Source organism: Mustelus asterias, chromosome 14, assembly GCF_964213995.1.
Source record: "Mustelus asterias chromosome 14, sMusAst1.hap1.1, whole genome shotgun sequence".
NCBI classification, from domain to species: domain Eukaryota; kingdom Metazoa; phylum Chordata; class Chondrichthyes; order Carcharhiniformes; family Triakidae; genus Mustelus; species Mustelus asterias.
In genome coordinates, this window is record NC_135814.1 from 52,384,074 (window position 1) to 52,407,015 (window position 22,942).

Genomic DNA, 22,942 nt, shown 5'->3' on the forward strand with positions numbered 1-22,942 from the left:
AAGAAACTATCCTGAAAATATTCTATAAATTCCTCATCCAAGCTGCATTTGCCCACCTGATTTTCCCTGTTTTTCTGCACATTAAAATACTCCATGAAAAAGATACACTTGCCTGAGAAGAGGTGGTTCATGGGGCATATTTCCTAAGCTTTGGAAGAATCAGTTTTCTGAATATCTTAGGATAGATACGGGCAAGATGATTCCCTTGATTAGGAAGTTTAGAGCTAGTGGCCATAAATCTCAGATAACGTTAACACTTGGCACCCTCGTCCAAGTCATTAATATAGATTGTAACTAGCTAAGGCCCAAGCACTGAACCTTATAGTGCCTCATTGATTAGTGGTGAATTGAGGACAATCAAACATTTCTAAATCTATGGAATTCTCAATTCCTGAGGGCTGTGGATGCTCAGTTATTAAGGACATTCAAGACCGAGATTGATAATTTTTTTGGGTACCAAGGGAATTAAGGAATATGTATGTGCTAATTGCGATCAGATGAAATTGAGGCAGATGATCAACTCTGATCTTATTAAATAGGAAAGCTGGTTGAAAGGGCAGAATGCCCTACTTGTACTCCTACTTTTAATATAGTTGTGTTTTTAAACATAGCTCATTACCAATCCTTTCTGTGAAAAAAAAAATCAGAAGTCCCAGAATGTAATACACACATTATGTTTAGTTTGCAGTTATTAGAACATTGAAAAAAAACTTACTATTTTCTAAAGACTCTCCATCTGGAATTTCACTTTTATCCATTTGATGTTTTGAGGCAATGGGTGCAAACTCAATATTTCCAGTATTCAGGATCGCAGCAAGAACTCTATATACTGACCGAACTTCCTGAAAAATTAATTCAAGCGTGTAAAATGAAATAAGCCTCATATTTTGAGAGTTTCATCATTCAATAAATATACTGTAGTTCAAACTAAGGCCTAAACATTATTAAAGAAGCTTTCTACAAAAGCAGTTAACACAGATGAATATATAACAGAACTGTAATTTTTAATAAGAAGTGGTTATTTTCGCTGATGGTACTACAATGTTCAGTACCAGACTTTTCATATAATGAAGCAACCTGTGTCCATTTGCAACAAGACCTGGACAATATCCAGGCTTCAGCTGATAAGGGGCAAGTAATATTCATGCCATACAACTGCTATGATGTGGAAATGCCGGCGTTGGACTGGGGTAAGCACAATAAGAAGTCTCACAACACCAGGTTAAAGTCCAACAGGTTTATTTGGTAGTACAAGCCACAAGCTTTCAGAACGCTGCTCCTTCATCAGGTGAGTGGGAGTTCTGTTCACAAACAGGGCACATATAGACACAAACTCAATTTACAAGGTAATGGTTGGAATGCGAGTCTTTACAGGAAATCAAGACTTAAAGGTACAGACAATGTGAGTGAAGAGAAGGTTAAACACAGGTTAAAGAGATGTGTATAGTCTCCAGCCAGGACAGTTAGTGAGATTTTGCATGCCCAGGCAAGTCGTGGGGGTTACAGATAGTGTGACATGAACCCAAGATCCCGGTTGAGGCCGTCCTCGTGTGCGGAACTTGGCTATCGGTTTCTGCTCAGCGATTCTGCGTTGTCGTGTGTCGTGAAGGCCGCTTTGGAGAACGCTTACTCAAGATCAGAGGCTGAATGCCCGTGACTGCTGAAGTGTTCCCCAACAGGAAGAGAACACTCCTGCCTGGTGATTGTCGAGCGGTGTTCATTCATCCGTTGTCGTAGCATCTGCATGGTCTCCCCAATGTACCATGCCTCGGGACATCCTTTCCTGCAGCGTATCAGGTAGACAACGTTGGCCGAGTTGCAAGAGTATGTACCGTGTACCTGATGGATGGTGTTCTCACGTGAGATGATGGCATCAGTGTAGATGATCCGGCACGTCTTGCAGAGGTTGCTGTGGCAGGGTTGTGTGATGTTGTGGTCACTGTTCTCCTGAAGGCTGGGTAATATGCTGCGGACAATGGTCTGTTTGAGGTTTTGCAATTGTTTGAAGGCAAGAAGTGGGGGTGTGGGGATGGTCTTGGTGAGATGTTCATCTTCATCGATGACATGTTGAAGGCTCCGGAGAAGATGTCGTAGCTTCTCCGCTCCGGGCAAGTATTGGACGACGAAGGGTACTCTGTCCGCTGTGTCCCGTGTTTGTCTTCTGAGGAGGTCGGTACGGTTTTTCGCTGTGTGGCAACTGCTAGGCAATGACAATCTCCAATGATGTGGAGATGCCAGCATTGGACTGGGGTGGGCACAGTAAGGAGTCTCACAACACCAGGTTAAAGTCCAACAGGTTTATTTGGAATCGCGAGCTTTCAGAACGCTGCTCCTTCTCTCACCTGACGAAGGAGCAGCACTCTGAAAGCTCATGATTCCAAATAAACCTGTTGGACTTTAACCTGGTGTTGTGAGACTTCTTTCAATCTCCAACAAGAGAGAATCGAACCAACTTCCCTTGAAATTCAATCGCTTTTTCATCACCAAATCACCCCATTATCATGTACCCATCCAGATGCCTCTTATATGTTGCTAATGTGCCAGCTTCCACCACCTCCTCTGGCAGCCCATTCCACCACTCTCTGCGTGAAAAACCTCCCACGCACAACTCCCTTAAACTTTCCCCCCTCGCGCCTTGAACCTGTGCCTCCTTGTAATTGGCACTTCCATCCTGGGAAAAAGCCTCTGACTATCCAACTTGGCTATGCCTCTCATAATTTTGTAGACCTCTATCAGGTCTCCCTTCAGCCTCCATCTTTCCAGTGAAAATAATCGTAGTTTATTCAACCTCTCCTCATAAGTCACCACCCCCCATGAGACCAGGCAACATCCTGGTGAACCTTCTTTGTGCTCTCTCCAAAGTTTCCATGTCCTTCTAGTAGTGTGGCGACCAGAACTGCATGCAATACTCCAAATGCAGCCTAACCAAGGTTTTATAAAGCTGCAACATGATTTCCCAACTCTTGTACTCAATGCCCCAGATGAAGAAGGCAAGCATGCCATATGCCTTCTTAATCACCTTGTGCATGGCCACTTTTAGGGAACTGTGGACCTGCTCACCCAGATCCCTCTCTATGTTAATGTTCCTAAGGGTTCTGTCATTTACAGTATATTCATACCGACATTTGACCTTCGAAAATGCATCACCTCACATTTGTCTGGATTAAACTCTGTCTGCCATTTCTGTGCCTGAGTCTCCAATCTATCTATATCCTGTTGTATCCTCTGATAATCCCCAGCACTATCAGCAACTCCACCAATCTTCATGTCATCCGCAAACTTACTAATCAGACTACCCACATTTTTCTCCAGATCATTTATATATACTACAAACAACAGAGGTCCCAGCACTATTCCCTGTGGAACACCACTAGCTACAGATCTCAATTCTGAAAAACACCCTTCTACCACTACTCTCTGTATTCTATAACCAAGCCAGTTCTGTATCCATCTAGTCAGCCCATCCCGAATCCCATGTTATTTTAGTTTATGTACCTGTTGAGTTTTTCCTGCACTTTGTTTTTATTTCAGACCTCCAGCAACTGAAGAATTTTGTTTTTATAAAATGTAATCTTTGTTGTTTAACAGGTTTAAATTGCACATACCAGTGAGAGAAATAGGGACAATTAATGGTTCACTACGCCCTTTGAGCAGAATTAAGAACTAAGAAAATTACAGGACAGGAACAGGCCCTTCTGCCCTCAAAGCCTACACCAACCATGCTGCCTGTCTGAACCTACCCCCTATCCTTCCGGGGACCATATCCCGGGGCAGCACGGTTGCACAGTGGTTAGCACTGCTGCCTCACAGCGCCAGGGATCCAGGTTCGATTCCCGGCTTGGGTCACTGTCTGTGTGGAGTTTGCATGTTCTCCCCATGTCTGCATGGGTTTCCTCCGTGTACTCCAGTTTCCTCCCACATTCTGAAAGAAGTGCTGGTTAGGTGCATTGACCCGAACAGGCGCCAGACTGTGGCAACTTGAGGAATTTCACAGTAACTTCATTGCAGTGTTAATGTAGGCCTTACTTGTGAATAATAAATTAACTTTATTTACTTTATTTATCTATTCCCATCCTATTCAGGTATTTGTCCAGACGCCCCTTAAAAGTCACTATCGTATCTGCTTCCACTACCTTCCCCAGCAGCGAGTTCTAGGCACCCACCACCCTCTATGTGAAAAACTTGCCTCGTACATCTCCTTTAAACCTTGCCCTTGGCACCTTAAACCTATGCCCCCTAGTAATTGACTCTACCATTTGGGAAAAAGCTTCTGACAATCCACTCTGTCCATGCCCCTCATAATCTTGTAGATTCTCCCATCCCACCCACCATGGGAGAATCTAGCGGGAGCCAAAGTCAGAAACCCACTGGCGTAAAATCACATTGCAATTTTCCCAATGATGGATTAATGGCGGATCAGTCTTCCTGTTGGCAGGTGGCATGAATGTCATGTGCATTCAATTGTATCTCACGTATGCTCATTAAAACAGCTGCCTGCTGGAATCCCATCAAGCCTTCTGGAATCCCATCAAGCCTTCCAATTTTGTGTCACACCAGCGTAAAATTACATCAGTCGGTAACTTAATTGCAAAAGTGTGGCGTGCACGTGGCTGTCCTCGGTTCATGAGAGAGTTTAAGGTGAGTGCAACATAGCCTTTCTTCCATAATGCTACACTGATCCTGATGCACTGCAACACCATTCTGCCCTCCATTGCCATGCCAAGGGGGTCTTCATAGACAGCACCTCAGTTCACCAGAGACATCAACTAATTTCTTTGCAATCAGTACATAAATGGTTAAAACAAACATTGAGTAAAATTCCTCTATCCTCCTAAACCTTTCAACAAATCCTGTTACAGTCAGAGTTGGAGTGGTAGGACAGAGGAGTCATATTTTACCCCTCCTCATGTGGTTATAACAACATTTAATGATACACATTTAATTTAGCGAACTGTTAATACCAAAAAACATAAATTAAAATAACGTGACAACACACTGGACCAGCTTTAGTTTTACCTACCTCATCAGTGAATCCAATGATTCTGAAACAATGTTGAATGGCTTCAAATTGCTCTCTGTATGAGTTGTTGGTTAAGATGTCCTGCATAGTTGTGCCTTTTTCATTATCAATATACCTACTCAAGCACAAAAGAACCATGCTAGCACAGAATTTTAATTTTGAAAATATATAAATCTTAGAATGCAGCTAAAAATTAAGAGCAAAGCAAACAATTAGACAGTCACTTATTATTCACAGCTAATTTTAAAGCAGTTTACCTGACTTGCATTGACCAAAGCATTTAGTGAATATAGTGCTAGGATGACAGCTGTGCAATCAATGCAGAAGGAGTACAGAATTGGGACAGTATGCTGTGAACCACATTCCTATCTTACTGCAATTCAACACTTCTACATTTTGAGCTGGAATACTTGCATTTATTTTGTACCATACTTAATTAATTGCTTGTGTTTGTTAAGTGAACACCAAGTACAATTCTTGGTACTTGCATCGCACTTGCTCTTTTTGCCTTTCAAATGGGAGCAAGATGAACACCAAAGGTTAAGGAGGTCTTAAATTGTAAAGGCTTTGTATTTTTATATCTGCACTGTATACAGTATATTTTTTAAACGTTGCTATTTTTATTGGAAATGTATCCATAATTCTGAAATTTTTATTAGCATCTAATTTTGCAAAAGAATATTGGAGGTTGTTTATTCCTTATGTTGAGTGTGATTTTGAAGTGTGCCAAATACACTTTCATAACTGAAGTAGTACAAAATGAAAGGCCAGTCAGATCAGTAGGTACCTGAGGATATCTGCTGATCTTGATACAACTAAATGCTAATGACAGAGGACAATTGCCTCAGCATGTTCCAGGTCAACAGGGCAGTGCTTTGCCATAGGGAGCAAGAACATCTCAAACAGCATGATGCATAGGGACAGAACTGCCTGGGATTAGCAAGGCTACCACTGCCCTCAACTTTCCCTCATTCTTCACCAGCATTGCAATATAAGCTCATCTATTGTTCGTGTGAAGGAGATCAGTTAACAGCTTTCTATCAGCTTTCATTTCCATTCCCACTGAATAACACAATAATGCTGTCTAATGCCACCACACTTATGTATTTTGCAAAGTATAGAGGCCTGTGTACCCAACCAAAAGACCATACGGCAATCAGAAGTCAGCAGATTTGTATTGCAATGTTTGATGTTGTGAAGGACATGAATGATTCAAACATAGCAAGGCTTTCAATTGTATACTGCATCTTGGCTGTGTCTCCTGCTATGAGAATACATAAGACACAAGGATAAAGCTGTAAAGTTAAGTTTTGGCATGGGCAAGCAATAAATATGGAACAGTATGACAAGAAAAGTTTTACAGTATGGAATCTTAGGACACCCATCTAGTACATGATAGTATTGCTATATCTTATCTCACCAATTCAATAATCTATACTGAGATTATAGTCAGGTTCCAATTTGCACAGAGGGCTCCATCTTGTAATTAAACTACAGTGCAAAAATATCTAGAGCATGTCCAAATCAGCTCACATGCGCAAAGGATTCATCGTGGCTAATAGAGACTGGAGTGATACAAGATAGTTGTGTGGTTCTGACCTTTAGGTAGACAAATACATCTATCTCACAACCATAACTATCTGCTGAATATACTGAATTTTCAGTTTCAGTTCGTCCATGGCCAAAAAAATCACTCACTTGGCCAGAAAAGCAAACCTCTGCTGCTTTTTGATTTTGTGGTGTTCTCCAACTTTGCCTTCATCTTTCCAATCCAGCAACTGATTCTGTACACTCCCTGCATCTTCATTCTCACAAAAATGCCTTCATTAGTGTGTTCTTCAATATTCTAACCTCAAAATGCTTCTGGATCTACTCAACATACCAGTCTCTGAAGTTGAACAACATGTTGTTACTGCTCCATGCTGACTTCACCCGACAGTGTCATCATTATCAGACCATGGGACTTCTTCCTGTTATCTCCCATCTATTTTCTTTTTCCGGTTTACTATCAGGTTTTTACGTAACCTAGCTTCTATGTAATCAGGCCAATGGAACTTGAGCTTCTGAATCCTTTTGCGTGTGTATTTTGGCTGCCACTGTGGACCTGAGCTCATCACTCCATTTCCACTTTTGTCTTTTTTTACATCAATTCTCTTTACCTCTCCTAGGACTCACACTCCTATAATCATGTTCTTTTCACTTCTCTACTCTCAAGTACTCTGCCCTCCCAATTCACTAACATTGATGTTTCTTGCTGTTGTCACAGGTTTGACTCCCTCTTAGATAAACCTATAGCTTCTCTTTGTGCCATCTTCCAATGGGCTCATTAAAAGTACTCAGTGCTGGCTCATTGCAAACAGTAACCCCAATTGCTCCTCTCACTGTCTCGCCAAGTTTCTGTTCAGCGTATTTGCTGGGGACTAAACTAGCCAAACTCCTTTCTGTCCAACTCATCCATCTCACTGCTGACGCTGTACACTCTGCCAATGGATTAACTCTGGGAAGCCACTGTTTTATTTTACTTTTTAACAACATTTTTATGAACATTTTCACACGGGATAAACCATACAGAAACTTCAAATTTCACTTATGCTAGGATCATGTTATAATATTACATTGCTTGTCATGTACTCGCAGTGTGATTTAGCTAACCTTGGCAGAAGACCACTAACTCGTGCACAATGCATGATCAGAGGTCAGAACCAATTAGTGTCGGCCACCCTTTGCAGATGTGTTTAATTAACCAATGAATGTAAATGGGTGTTCTCTGGAGTAATGAATAATAATAGTGTAAGAACAATAGAAAGGAGAGAGACTGGTGACATATTGTAAGAGGGCGGGAGAGAGAGAGGAAGAGAGAGAGAAAGAGAGAGCAGGCAAGACTGAGAAGCTGGTGTACATCTTGTAAGAGATACAACTGAAGGATCTCCTAATAAAGCTGTACATTTATACCCAAGACCTACGAGGTCTCAGCGAATTCTTGAATCTAACAATTCTGGCAACAACAGGATCACCAATTGGATCTCAACTTGAGAAGCACCCATGGATCTATCGGTGCTGAGAGGTAAGAACCCTCTTATCAAACGTTCTTCTCGTTATGCGACTCAAGTTAGATATTCGAGTGATTCCACATTCGCTGAACACCTCGACCAGAGATTTTGGCTCGAGGCCCTATACTGAGTGCACTTTTTTGGATGAAGGCTAGCCTATGGTCGTTATTGACCCCAATCGGCTTGAGACCCCCTTTTTAATACTCAGAGTTAAAGATGGCAGGAAAGAATAGTAAAAGTCGCTTACCTACCATGGAAAAGGGTGGCATGGCCCCTCCAGAGGTAACAGAGCAAGGAATGATGCACCAACTGAAAGAGCTTGTAGAACAGCATTTCAATTTACCAAAAATGTTCGTTAAAATTGAACAGAAGTACGGAACCTCCAAGGAAAAGTGAACCTTGGATGATATTAAGCGTGCGTGGGGGAAAGGTAAGAGATTACCCAGCAAGGACCGTGTTCGCCTCTCCCTTGCCGTGATGAGTCATCTTAGACAGCAAAACAAAACTATAGATCGTTCATAATCAATATGGCCTCTGTTCTGGAAAGGGTAGCCAATGACGCCTTTTTGGCATTGGCTAAGATTAGTGATGAGATGGTAGCTATCCGTACAGTAGTCCTTCAGAAATGAATGGCGCTAGACTTTGTCTTAGCAGCTGGGCGGGCAAATCATGCGCTTTAATTGGCTCGGAATGTTGTACCTATATACTTGATAACTCAGAAACTATCACTAATTTGGCCGATCATATCAAAAAGGAAATCGAGGAACTCAAACAACCTCCATATCTACCTTATGGAGCTGGGTTTCAAGATGGTTGGGTTCCCTAGGAACATCCATAGTGCAAGGAATTGTGTTTTTCGTGGTGTTTTTATTAGTTTTATGTCTTGTCTTTTTGGTTATCAAATACTGTTGTAAGCAAATGATTGGTAATGCTTCAGAAAGCGCTAAGCTTCTCCCTATTACATCGGTTTCCCCTCACATCGACACCTGTGTCTGTGCTTATATATAATCCGGCCCAGTATGCGTGCTAGCTAAGTTGGACCTTTCCTGCTGATGAAGGCTGCTCCGCAAGTCCTGGGGCCATCAAAGATAGATGGAAACAATTTTGTAATATATGCTCTTGCTTGCTTAATTCTTCTTTTGTAAAGTGTCAGGAAGAATCAAAGGGGGTAGGTTTGTTCCCACCACCTACGAGGTGTCTGAATTCTTGAATCTAACAACCCTTAATACCCTTCTAAGTGTCTCCCTACAAAATATCCATTTACTTGTGATCAAGGCCCTTACCATCTGTAAACTTACTATGAATGATTGCATCAACATCATGGCCTAACTGAGGGATGATGACATCTTTCCCCTAATTCAATCCTCCCCACCTGGCTACACCTTCCATCATCTGCCCTTTTAAGACCATCATGGTGGTGTGGTGCATATCATCAAATCGTACAAAGACTAACGTTCAAAGACTATTTCCTCGGGTGGATGGAGCTATTACAAGGGGGCATAACTATAGGGTTCATGGTGGGAGATATAGGAAGGATATCAGAGGTAGGTTCTTTACGCAGAGAGTGGTTGGGGTGTGGAATGGACTGCCTGCAGTGATAGTGGAGTCAGACACTTTAGGAACATTTAAGCGGTTATTGGATAGGCACATGGAGCACACCAGGATGATAGGGAGTGGGATAGCTTGATCTTGGTTTCAGATAAAGCTCGGCACAACATCATGGGCCGAAGGGCCTGTTCTGTGCTGTACTGTTCTATGTTCTATGTATGTACCTTGGGCCCCTACTCCTCCGCCGCTTTGAGCATATCACTTGTCCCATCCTTCAATTAGTGCTTATCAAAGTCACAAATGACATCCAATGTGACTGTGATACAGGTAATCTATCCCTCATCCTCCTTCTCAATCTGTCTGCAGCCTTTTACACAGTTGCCCACACGGACCACTTCCAGCACCTCTCCACTATTGTCCAGCTGGGTGGAACTGTTCTCACCTGGCTCCATTCTTATGCATTGAATTATAGCCAGAGAATTGCTTGCAACGCCTCTCTTTCCACTTCTTAACTGTTATCTTTGGTGTTCCACAGCTCTACTTTACCACCACCTCTCTTGACTCCTCCACTGTTGCTAACTTATCAGACTGCTTGTCTAATATTTGGTACTGGATTTGGTACAGACTTTATTCAATTAACTATTGGAAAGCCTGAAACCATTGTATTGGTCCGCTCTCCAAATTCCGTTCTCTGGCTACCAACTCCATCCCTCTCCATAGAAACTGTCTGAGATTAAACCAGACTGTTCATAGTGTCATATTTGACCCCAAGTTGAATATATCAGACCCCATATCTGTAACATCATTAAGACCCCTAATTCCACTTCCATAATGTTGTCCAACTCTGCCTCTTCTCAGCTCATTCGCTGAAAGCCTCATTCATGCCTTTGTTATCTTTAGACTTGACTATTTCAGGGCACTCCTGGTTGATCTTAAACATTCTACCCCCTGTAAATTTGAGGTCATCCAAAACTCTCATTCCTTACGCACACAAAGTCTTGTTCACTTATCACCCCTTGTGCTTGCTGATCAACATCTTGATTGTAAAATTCTCAATCTGTTTTCAAATTCCTCCATGGTCTGGCCCCTTCCATACCACGATCATCATCTCCAGTGCTACAACCCTCCCAGATATCTATGCTTATCTAATTCTGGCTTCTTGGGTATAGGATTTGAACCGTTCCACCATTGCTGGCCAGGCCTTCAGCTACCAAGGTTGTAAGCTCTAGAATTTCCACCCTATATCTCTCTAGCTTTCTATCACACTTTCCTCTTTTAAGGCACTTCTTAAAACTTACTTCTTTGACCAAATCTTTGGCCATCTTACCTAATATATCCTTGTGTGCCTCAGTGTCATATTTTGTTCTATAATGCTCCTGTGAAATGCCTTGTGACACTTTATCATGTTAAAGGCACTATATGAATATAAGTTATTATTGTTACACAAGCTTTTAATTTTTCTCTAGACCCAAGTGGACAAGCAGTTTTGTTGTGTCTTAGGCCCATCATCGACGCAGCTGAATTATAACCATAGATCACTCAGCCACCAATACCACAAAAGCCACAGGAGAGAAATTGCAACAATCTCTGTGCCGGAACGACAGACCTGAGGAATACCCAATATTCGGCTTCAGGCTTCATTTAAGTGAGAGTAATGGAGCCATGGCATGCAGTGTCCCAAGCAGTTCCCAACTGAATTGAAAAATGAGGGCCTCAAAACAGGCATTAGGTCCTATTTTTGTACATGCAAGGGGCTTAACACCTGTTTCAAGCACAAATACTAAATGCCTTTTTTCTGCTTTTACTACATGGTGGGTAATGCAGTTCACTATGCATTCTGCCCTTAATGCCCTCCTGCACGTTGGACACTTTGGCACCTGCTTGATGCCTGCAAAATAAGCACAATCTCAAATAATTTCGAGGCCAGTAGGTTTCTGAATGATGAGTTAATGTAAGTTATTGTAAACCAATGTTAAAGGTTATAGGAGAGATGCGATGTAACAGCATAACCATGTCCATATCTTAAAGATATTGTGGACAGCATTGAGTTTGGTCATCACTTCCTGCCAGGCATGTGTGCTGTTGCCCTCTGCAAACGTGCCCTGGGCTCAATATAGCTGCTCACACAGTGCAAGATAATAGTATTCATGAGACATCTTCACTGTGTCTGGCAAGGCCAGCTCATTGTTCTGCTGAAACAGGATTTGTGCCTTACACAGCAATTTTATAAGCAAGGATGGCAGAGTTATCCCTTGTAGTTTTGACCCTGACTAGTCTGTAGAAATGACTTTTAAAACAACACAGTGGCAGTCCAGTTGTGAAGAGCAGCCATCAAATCTGGAAAGTTGCAATCTTGCAGAAATATCATTGGGAAGAAATTGAAGAAAATAGAATAAAGACAGTCAGAGATAAGAGACATTTATTCTGTATAGCTACCAAAATACTACTCCTGAAATCGCCATTGAACTTGTTATTGAGAAACGAGTAGGTTCACCCAAAAAGTATATGGGTTCACCCTCCTAGACACATTTCAGCTGACAGTCTGAACAGGGACTTCAATAACATCAGACATGACATAATCATGAACTTAACAGAGAGCAGGTATTGGGCAGGCGAGCTCTACGTCAGGTGGTTAACCTTGTCTGACATCAACAATGTGAGCCCTGGACTGTGTCCTTTTGCAATTTTCTTAAGCTCTAGCTGGCCTCAAAAGGATTTTTTTTTAAATTCAAAAACTTACGTCTTTGGATCTCTTCTCGGTTCAACTGTTCTTTCGCCTAGCTTCATCTGACAGGTGAGCCAAAACAGTTTCCCCACTCAAGCCACTAGTTAATACAGGTTGTGTCATTGGGGCCCATTCTGCATGTTTACTGACTTTGTGCAGGTGACTTTCCTGACTGTGCAGGAAAGCAGATGAAATTTGAATACTTTAGAAAGGAAGAGGGAAATCAGGGGCACTGACTGCTCAGCTGATTTTTGCCAGGTGGGCAAGGTTAACATCTTCCCTGTGAGACAATATTTCCCCACCCCCTTCCCCCACCCTCACATTTTATTGTTGTAGTCTCCCAGTAGGTGTAATATAAATTTAATTCTTTTGACTTCCATTTTGGAGTCATTCTGGGGTAATATTATAGCTATTGAAAAAACAGCAGAGACTTTAGCTTTATCTATTAATCCTTGATCTTTTTGTTTTCCTGTCAATGCTCCTAGCTACCAAAAGGATCCTGTCAGCTCATGTTAAGTAAGAAGTCTCACAACACCAGGTTAAAGTCCAACAGGTTTATTTGGTAGCAAATACCATAAGCTTTCGGAGCTTGCTGCTCCTTCGTCAGATGGAGTGGTCTCTGTTCTCCAACAGTGCACAGACACAGAAATCAAGTAAGAAGTCTCACAACACCATGTTAAGCTCATGTTAACCCATCATTTTCTTCCAAATGCGAATTAACCTGAAATGCATTTCCTGCAATTCTTTTTATTTTAAGAAATTTCACAGAACTCATATTCTCGGAGATTTACCTGGAGCCAACTGTCACCCTGAGAGACAAAATGGATTGGATAACTTTCATGATTGGACAAATTGTTCTGAAGCTTTACTGATTCCATACATCATATTGCTTATTCAGTGAAAAACTTTGTCTACATAACAACAGTCAATGCATTTTAAAGTGTTTCATTATATGTGAAGGGCTTTGAGATGTTTCTGAAAGATGTGATAAACCCAAGTATTTCTTTCATTCACACTATTACCAAATGCAATAGTTCTGTCATAACCAATGTAGCATCTGAAAGAGACTGAACATAATGTATTGTTCAATGCTAGATAGATCACATTTTAAATGAAATCAACATCCCAATGTGATAAAGTACTGCGCAATTACTCACCGTGGAGGTTTATTTTCAGCAAGCTTATATTCTGCCAGTTTTTTCTGATGATAGAGACCAGCATAGATGTAATAAAAAATGTGAAAGTTTTTCTCGCTTCTGAAAGTAAATAATATTGCTAATATTAAAGCAGTTCATCGATTCTTCCGATTAACTTTTAAAGTCTAAAAGCTAATAAATACCAAGAAGAAAAATTAGTTTTCATAGAATCATAAAATCCCTACAATACAGAAGGAGGCTATTCGGCCCATCAAGTCTGCACCGACCACAATCCCACCCAGGCCCTATTCCCGTAATCCCACATATTTACCCTGCTAATCCCCTGACACTAGGGTCAATTTAGCATGGCCAATCAACCTAACCCACACATCTTTGGACTATGGAGAAAATTGGAGCACCCGGAGGAAACCTACGCAGACACAGGGAGAATGTACAAACTCCACACAGACAGTCATCTGAGGCCGGATTCGAACCCGGGTCCCTGGTGCTGTGAGGCAACAGGGCTAACCACTGTGCCACCGTCACCTGGGAAAGGCACGACTCCCGCTACAGCTACAGCCAATCCCACCCCCCCCCCCAAATTTCAAAATTCAAATTCTCATAAATAAGAGCCCCTTTGTTTTTGTTTTAGTTTATATTGCTGATGCAAGCGAGCATTATCATTTTAACAGTAAAATCAAGGGGAAGGCACACAATATAGAATACCACTGTAAAAACCACAAATTTCTGTAGCATACAGCAGACTAGTTGCGTCTGTCCAAATTCTTGTTAATGTAATCTAGATTTATTATCACTATCCCAATTATTTCTGAAAGCTGTGTCTTTCCCTGCTTCAAATTTTATACCGAGCCGGGCTCGCTAATGACATGGAAATTTCTAGCGTGAGGCTGATTATGTTGTAATAAACGGCTTGGGAAAGGCGCGACTCCCACTACAGCGCCCCCTCCCCTGACATTTCCCGGCCTGATGCGCTTCTCAAGCAGCGCACCGGGCCCGGAAAATCTCGCCCTATATATTTGAAGTCTTCAGTCTGTCTAATCATTCACATCCTTCAGCATCTTTCTACTAAGACAATACTCCCATCCCTTGTTTTAACTCCAAACAAGTGTTATCTCACACTTCTCGATTTGATAGATTTTTGTTAGGCAAAAGTATTGAGGAGTACAGAACCAAGTTGCGTAGATGGATTAAGATACACATCAGCAGTGATCTAACTTAAACAGGCTCGAGGTGCTGAATGGACTACTCCTATATTCCAAATTCAATTAAATTTTCTCCGACTTGTTGTGCCTATTCTGTGAATCTCTGTCCTCCTGAAGACCTTTAAAGTCCTGAATAACAAATTTTGATGTCATGTTTCATATGTGAAAGGCCAAAACATCTACAAATATCAAAAACAAAACTGAACACAGCAATGACCAAATGCACAACACTTTTACCCTTCGCTAATTTGAACAGCTACGTATCCTTACTCGTTGTTTTCAGTCATGTAACCAGCTTTTTTTTCAGATTTGAAATGAGTGAAAAATGGGGTAGATCAGGAAGTTCCAACAGTAATACAAACCAGGAGTCCTAAACGCAGGTAGAAATGAGGAAAGAAGAAAACCAAGTATTCAGGAACTGCATAAGAATAAGCTTCAGCAAGAGACTAGAAAATGATCATACACAAAAGAGGACAGTCCGGGCAGGATTTTATGGCCTCATTCGAGCGAGACTGGAAATTCCCGCCCGAGGTCAATGGACATTTCCATTTTCCGCCCTTCACCTGCTCAGATTCCGTGACGGGCAGGGCAGTAGAATTCTGGCGACCATCTCCAAATGCAACAAAACCTGTGCAATTTCCAGACTTGAACGACAAGTGGCAAGTAACATTCACGCCACACGAGTGCCAGGCAAAGTCAAACTCCAACAAGAGAGAATCTAACCATTGCCCCTTAGCATTCAATGGTATTATCATCACCGAATTCCTCACTATCAACATCCAGGTGGTTACCATTGACTACAAACGGAATTGGACTCGCCATATAAATATTGTGGCTAGAAGGGCAGAACAGAGGCTAGAATCCTGCAGCAAGTAACTCAGCTCCTGACTCTCTGAAGCCTGTCCACCATTTACAAGGCACAAATCAGGAGTGCAATAGAATACTCTCCACATGCCTGGATGAGTGCAGTTCCAACAGTACTCAAGAACTTGACACTATTCAGGACAATGCAACCCATTTGATTGGCACCCATCCACAAATATTCACTCCTTCCACCACTGGCGCAATGACAGCCATCATGTACCATCTACAAGATTCACTGCAAGAATTCATCAAGGCTCGTTAGACAGCACCTTCCAAACCCACAATTGCTATCATCTAAAAGGACAAGGGTAGCAGTTGGGAACACCACCACTAGGAAGTTCCCTTCCAAGCCATTCACCATTCTGACTTGGAAATACATTACTGTTCCTCCACTGTCACTGGGTCAATATCTTGGAACTCCCAATCTAACTGCATTGTGTGTGCACCTACACCACATGGACTGCACGAGAAGGCAACTTATCACCACCTTCACAAGGGCAATTAAGGATGGACAATAAATGCTGGCCTAGTCAATGACGCCCACATCCCATGAACTGTTAAAAGAAAAGTCTTGTAGAATGGCAATATTTGGACATTAAGAAGGAACAAAAGAGTACATTTCAGAATACTGTCAGCAACAAAATGAAATTATTCTTATAAGATTATTTCATGATAACCGTAGAAACAGCAGCAATGCAAATTTGGTGCATATCGAAGCGAGGAGGTTAGTGCTGCAGAACACAACAATTGCCCATTACGACAACCAATGTCAACATCAAATATGCTCAGTTTAGGTACAGATGGCTAATTTCAGTATTAACAAAAGTCCTTCATGCATAAGAATTGCATGCACAGTTGAGGAAAATGCTGATTGATAGATAAAATGAAAGAATGCATTTAAACCTAGAGATTACATACGCAGGTTGTTGAATAACTCTTGATTTTTCTAACAAGTATTCAGAAATCTTGGCTCCCATTACAGCCCCTGTTGGAGTGAACTTCATTTCCAGATATTTCCCAAATCGACTGGAATTATCATTGATTGCAGTGCAAGCATTTCCAAAGGCTTCCACAAGTGGATTAACTTGAAGAATTTTCTCTCGCAGAACACGGTTATTAGCCTGCAATATAAGGCACCTATGCATTAACCAAAACATAAATCTTATTAAAAACAAGTTTTGCGATTATTGTACAGTCCTCTCTTGCTCTCCCCTTTGTACAGCAATGACCAAAATGCAGAACAGCTGGAGAAAAGCAGTCACAACAGTTAGCAATGAAAGTGAGAGATCAGAGTGGCAGGGATAGATGATAGGTTATCCTCTGGACTGATAATAACAGTTGGCACATATTTGACTACCAACAGGTTTATTAGAAGTAGGTTCATAAGCAGCAGGAACAGGGTTAATTGCCCATCACATATGACAGAACAGACATTGGTAAACATCAGAAATCAGGCCTCAAGTGGCCAGTGAATATTGACACAGGAAATCAGTATGTATGGAAACAAAATAAAGATCATAACATGTGTCAAAAGTACAAAGTTTTAAATTTTGTATTTAAATAAAATTTCATATGATCCTATAATGCTGCATTTTCACCATTATAAACACAGAAAGGCACAGTTCTGTCCATTTCAGAGATGCATTACATTAAAATGGTTTAATATTAACAGTTATTGTAGCAAACGTACCTTTCCCAGATAGGTTAAGTGTTGAACAATCAAATGTGCGCTCTCTGTCTTCCCTGCACCACTTTCTCCACTTATGATAATACACTATAATGGTTAATACAAACACCAAAAAAATTCTGGTTAATAGTCAACACTTTTAAATTCTGCAATCATAGGACACAAAACTTTATAATAATGCTCTTTCTAAAGTGCTGCACAATTAACTCAAAACGGAAACAGCTTTTATTGTTAAACTGTAACTAAGAAAACAGAGATCTTAAACTCCCCATAAAGTTGTTGATTGAACAATGTCATCTTAATAAAACAAATGTTGAGGTATTTTGTTTTAAGGAATCTTAAGACAGCACCATCTCAACACCTTTTCAATGAATTTGTAACAACACACATTACTTCAAATAATTTTTTAATGCAGATTAAGTTTAGGCTTAAGTGCCTAATTCCCGATGCAGTTAGCCAACTGCTCAATGAATTGACAGCCCATAATTTTGTCAGGTTAACGCACCCACATAATTATTCATAGCTGCTTGCACAATGTACCACACAGTGTCATGCTAAAATTTAAAGGGATGTGGCCAGCTAACTATAGATGAAGGGGAAGGAAGGGGAAATTTTAGAGCTTTTAAGCAGACTCAAAATGTATTTTCCCTGTGAGGTTCAGAATCCTGCTTTCATGCTCAAATGAGTCAGAAGTCTTCACTGTGAGAGAAACAGTCCATCACCTGTGATTTTCTTCAAATTGGCCAATTAATGGCCAGACAGTGGGCTTGCCAATCAATTTAGATCAGAGGGTGGGCTCTTGAAGCTGGAAGGCTGATACGAAGCCCTCCAGCTTAGAATGAGCAGCAGGATGCCATGGCAGGTAAGTGAACCCGCCCTCCAGACATTAATTGGCCAAAATTGGTCTCTCTCCAACTTTCAAATTTAAAATACAAAGGCTTTTGCAGTCAACCACTGGGAGGGAGGAACCCTTTGCAGGGTGGCCTGTGGCTGCAGCTGAACCCAGGTCGGCAGGAAGGCTGTTTCCAAGAGACTGCTGTTTCCCCCGACAAGAGTCTTTACTTAACTGGTCATTCACAAGGTTAAGTGCCTTCCCGATGGAGCTGGGGAACCACATGCTGACTGGCGGCAAGAATTTCCAAGCCCACCCACCTCCTTTCCTGTCCCCATCAGGGGTTAAAAATTCAGTCTCATATTTTTGGCTTAGATAAGGAGGGGCTGGTGAGGGTTAACCCATTGTCACTCCAGTGTTTCCCTCTGAGAGAATGCCTGCTCATGCTTGGCAAGAAGTAGCACCAGTTTCTATGCTGTGTACACTATCCGAAATATCGGAGACCAGAAGTGAACGCATGCTTCAAATAATATGGAACGATAAGATTATACAAATGTACCATGCATTGGGAAACAGACCAAAATGCATGCTATAAAGAGTTACCTGTCAACCTGCTTAATATTTTGGGAGAGAAATTAATTTGTGTATCATTGCTGCGCAGATTTCTGTCAGTACCCCTGGGGGCAGGCAGCGCTGCAGACTGATACCTCCACATCTGGCTTGGTGTGCTTCACTGATATTATTAAATAAGTTAGACTGGGCAGGCAGAAGGCCATTGCTCTGCCTCCTTTGGTTAGTCAACACAAGTCTGGCAGCACTGCTAGAATCAGTACTTTGCAAATAAATGTTTCCACATTACTGTTTATCTATGCCCAATCTCACACAGATCTGTGGCTCTGCCAAAGCATCACATGCATACCCATACCACAACAGAGTGCACATTCAATATGGCAACATACTATTCAAAGTCATGCCATACTTACACCTTCCAAGGTTATCTCACCTCACATCATTGTAACACCACCTAGTTACTTGCTGTATGGTTCTTAACTAGTTGGCCTATGGATTGGTACAAGTGAATGTGCCTTTCTCACTATTAACATCAGAAGACTACATTGCTGCTTTTACAAGAGGACATTTCCATTCATAACAATTGGGGAAGAAAGATCAAAGGAAAGAAAAACATGCCATCAGCAAGACTAGTCAGGAATCCCATCACAGCCCAGAGGTTATAAAATGATTTATATAACCCGAGTGCAGAGTAACTGAAAGGTGACTCCGAGGACTCTGATTGTCCCTTTTATTCCATGAAACTTAGTGACATGCATTCCCAATGAATCCAATCATCACATTTCCTTTAGCAAGCCCATAAAATAAACTTCACTGTCAAAATAAATTAAATGTGCATTTGATTAATTTTTATTCATTTTGAGGCTTTAACTCTTTAGATAAATAAACCAACCAGCCTGGGAGTTGATTATCTATCCTAATCAGTCTCCATCTCTCTCATTTGTCTTTTGAGTCTGATGGAGTGAAAGATACATATGAGGCTTTTCATGCTACCACTTTACAGTATGCTACTGAGGATAGACAGGTCAGGCAGCAGCTGGACTGAAACACAGCTGCAAAATGATCAGTCTGACATTTTAAGTTGTAGCTCTGGCAGGTGTTTCAACACTAAAATTTAATTGAACTAAAATAATAAAGAAAACTAGCTGATTTCCCCTGGCCTTACACGTGGATAGTCCAGGCCAATGTGAATATTTCAGGTCAAATCAGATTAAAGAATGAGGAAGAAGGATACCAATGAGGAGAAGGGAGAGGATAATGCAAATAGCATGGGCTTTCTCCGCAGTCATTGGGACCTTGCTTTTTCTTGCAGAGGTTATGCTACACTGTTGGGTTAAGTTTCTTCCATTAAAGAATCAACCTGTGGTTAAAGATAATAATTGTACACCATTCCACCAGGAGATGATGGAATTCGTTCATCTGAAGAAGCTGCAGCTATTACATCCACGATTATGGTACCCTTTGGATTAATTTTCATTATATTTGCAGTTCACTTCTATCAATCATTGGTAAGCCACAAAAGAGAGAGTTGAAAGGGAATTGGATGTACTTGCACAACTGCAGGATCATCTGGACCAAGAAGATGCACTGCACCCGACTGGTTCTCATTTTGGATAAGACTATTGGGGAATGGCATCTAATACAGTTTACAGCACTTGGTGCGCAAAGTGACTAAACTATTGTACAAAAATAACAATCGAACGACTATCTAGTAATACTCAATACTACTGTTGGACATTTTGGGACGAACATTTTTGCTCTTAAGTTTTGAAATTAAATTCAAATGGTGCCATAAAAATGGTAAAGTGCACATATTTACTTTGGATTTGTATGGATTTAATTGGATTGTTTAATTTTTCAACATTAAATAGATTATTGTGTGTTAAAAAAATTAGTAGCAGGGAAAGGGAATCTGTTGAAAAGGAAAAGGAAGAGGTTCAAGAATTCAGTAGAAGACATGGGAAAAGATTTCTGAAGAGATGGAGTCATTATATGGTAAAGGATTGGTATAGATGAAGAGAAAGGGGGAGAGTTATACTGACTAAAATGCAAATGATTGGGGTGGTTATTATTAAAGGGGAAAAGATGCAAGTGTTGCATTTGTGGGGCAGCCACAGCAGGGGCAAAGGCCTTGGTGAAAATGGATTGGCAACCACTGAGCAGGTTTAAGCAAGAATTGTAGCTATCATCTGGGGATTGTGGAAAGGTTTGAAATTGTGTTCATTAAGAAAGATAAGGAAAGAATTTTCTCAACAGTAGGGGAAAGTCAACTTGGTTCTGACATTAACAAAACTTTCAGCTGGGAGTGCTCAAAAGTCTGGGCTATGACCTACTCCATAGTCAACCAACAAGAGGGGCAGTGATACAACAGCAAACTGATTGTCACTGTCCTCTCCCCAAGACAAAATTGCTTCAAAAATTGACAGGGCAGAATTTTTAGGCCCCGATGGGAGCAGAGATGGGCAGGCAGGGAAATTTTCAATGCAAATTGACAGATAGCCAATTCAGTTTGTTGAAGACCAATTAAAGCCCAGTGACGGAGGCCGACAATAATTTTCCTGTTGGCTTCTAGGCCTCGTGAAGAAGCGGAGAACACCCATAGCAGCCGGAAGGAGGCTACTCATCAACAGACTGGGGGCCAGAGTTCCAGGCAGGTTCAGAGGCCCACCTACCTCCCTGGATTCAGATGTAGTGCAAGTCACCCAGTGGAGGGGTGCACCTTCTCCTGATGGCATTTTTACAAGGTTGGAGAAAGGTACCTCTATTTTGAAGCAACTTCTCCCTTACCTGAAAAGGCATCCTGCTACATCTTCAATACTGGAAGATCTCGTATTGGCCTTTCAACTTCAAGAACCCACGCATTGTCTTTAATTGTCCTCTGACCAATAATTGGCCAATTGAATGAAAACCGCTGGCAGGTAATGGTTCCTCACACAGTGCATGCTTCTGACCTGCATTTGAGCCTGACAGCAGGGTCCTGAATCCCACAGGAAAATTCCTGTCCATTCTTATTAAACCTAGCTCATGTTTTACATGTTCTAATTAAATACATGTTTTGAACTGCAGAAGCAGTGGTGTCGTGGTGTTGTCACTGGACTTGCAATCCAGAGACCCAGGACAAGATCCAGGGATCCGGATTCAAATCCTACCATGGCAGATGGTGAGATTTGAGTTCAATAAAAATCTGGAATTAAAATCTAATGATGACCATGAAACCATTGTCGATTGGTGAAAAACCCACCTGGTTCACGAATATCCTTTAGGAAGGAAATCTACCATCCTTACCCGGTCTTGCCTACTCCATGCCCACAGCAATGTGGTTGATTATCAGTTTTGGGATGGGCAATAAATGCTGACCCAGCCAATGATGCTCACGTCCCGTAAAATGAATTAATTTTCCTGTGCATGCAAAATTATAGTTAACTTGGACTTTACTGATGTTAATGTTTGCAATCTGATTCTTACCTGATCTTTGCTAAAAGTTACCATTCCTTGATATGCAGCATCTGCAGTGGCAAAAATGTGTGGAGGATTTGAACAACGCTTGACACCATGATAAAGCTTAGAAAACTGAAAGAAAATATTGAATCATATGAAAACATCACAAAATTTATTGTGCAAAGATTATTACAGATCATGTGACATATGTAATCCATTTTACCTCTATGAGGCATTCATTAATCCATGTGTTTTATTTGCTTTCATGGTTACTACAGTTAAATTTAGTTCATTGTATGTATGTGATGCAGAACATTTCTGTGGGATATAATAAAATGCTGTATGAATCTAGCTTTTTGACAGTTTAGGTACACGGAGTTCTTTCTCTCCACCAATACATTTATCTTCTTCTAAAGCCGCTGACTACCTCAAGATTATAGGGCAAAATCTTACCAAAAAATGGCAGAGAAACAGGTTGGTTTTCTCCCCAAATCTTACAATACACTGCCAAAAAAATCAAGGGGGCTGTTTTAAACCGGCATACAGGGGGCGGAGCCTCAACACAGCAGCAAAATCCAGCTGCTCGGAGATCAGGAAGCCCTTTAAAAATGACTCATAACCTGAGTAAATCCCCTCCCCACCCCCGATCAGAGTTGGCACTCCTCTACCTTCCTCCCCAGTCATCTGCCCCTTCTCCCCAATATCAATAGCCTCTTCCCCCCTCCACCCCCGATCATTGGCACCATCCCCCCCACTTCCCCCGGCTCCCCCGCCATCTGAGCCGGCACCCACCTCCACCCCCTCTCTACGAACGGCCATTGTCAGCATCCCCAGCTCCTCTGTCCACTC

The 22,942-nt window shown here is 41.5% G+C and overlaps 1 protein-coding gene across 1 annotated transcript in view; it reads right to left on the reverse strand.

The window, feature by feature from the left end:
• Positions 1–22,942, reverse strand: part of myo3b (myosin IIIB) — a 548,412-nt gene that overhangs the window by 342,163 nt on the left and 183,307 nt on the right. Inside the window, exons 12-17 of the mRNA XM_078227705.1 lie at positions 22,121–22,225; positions 17,257–17,340; positions 16,485–16,687; positions 13,501–13,599; positions 5,021–5,138; positions 716–842 (exon numbers count right to left, since the gene is read on the reverse strand). Of these exons, the coding sequence (XP_078083831.1) occupies positions 716–842; positions 5,021–5,138; positions 13,501–13,599; positions 16,485–16,687; positions 17,257–17,340; positions 22,121–22,225 (736 nt within the window). The remainder of the gene's footprint in view (positions 1–715; positions 843–5,020; positions 5,139–13,500; positions 13,600–16,484; positions 16,688–17,256; positions 17,341–22,120; positions 22,226–22,942) is intronic.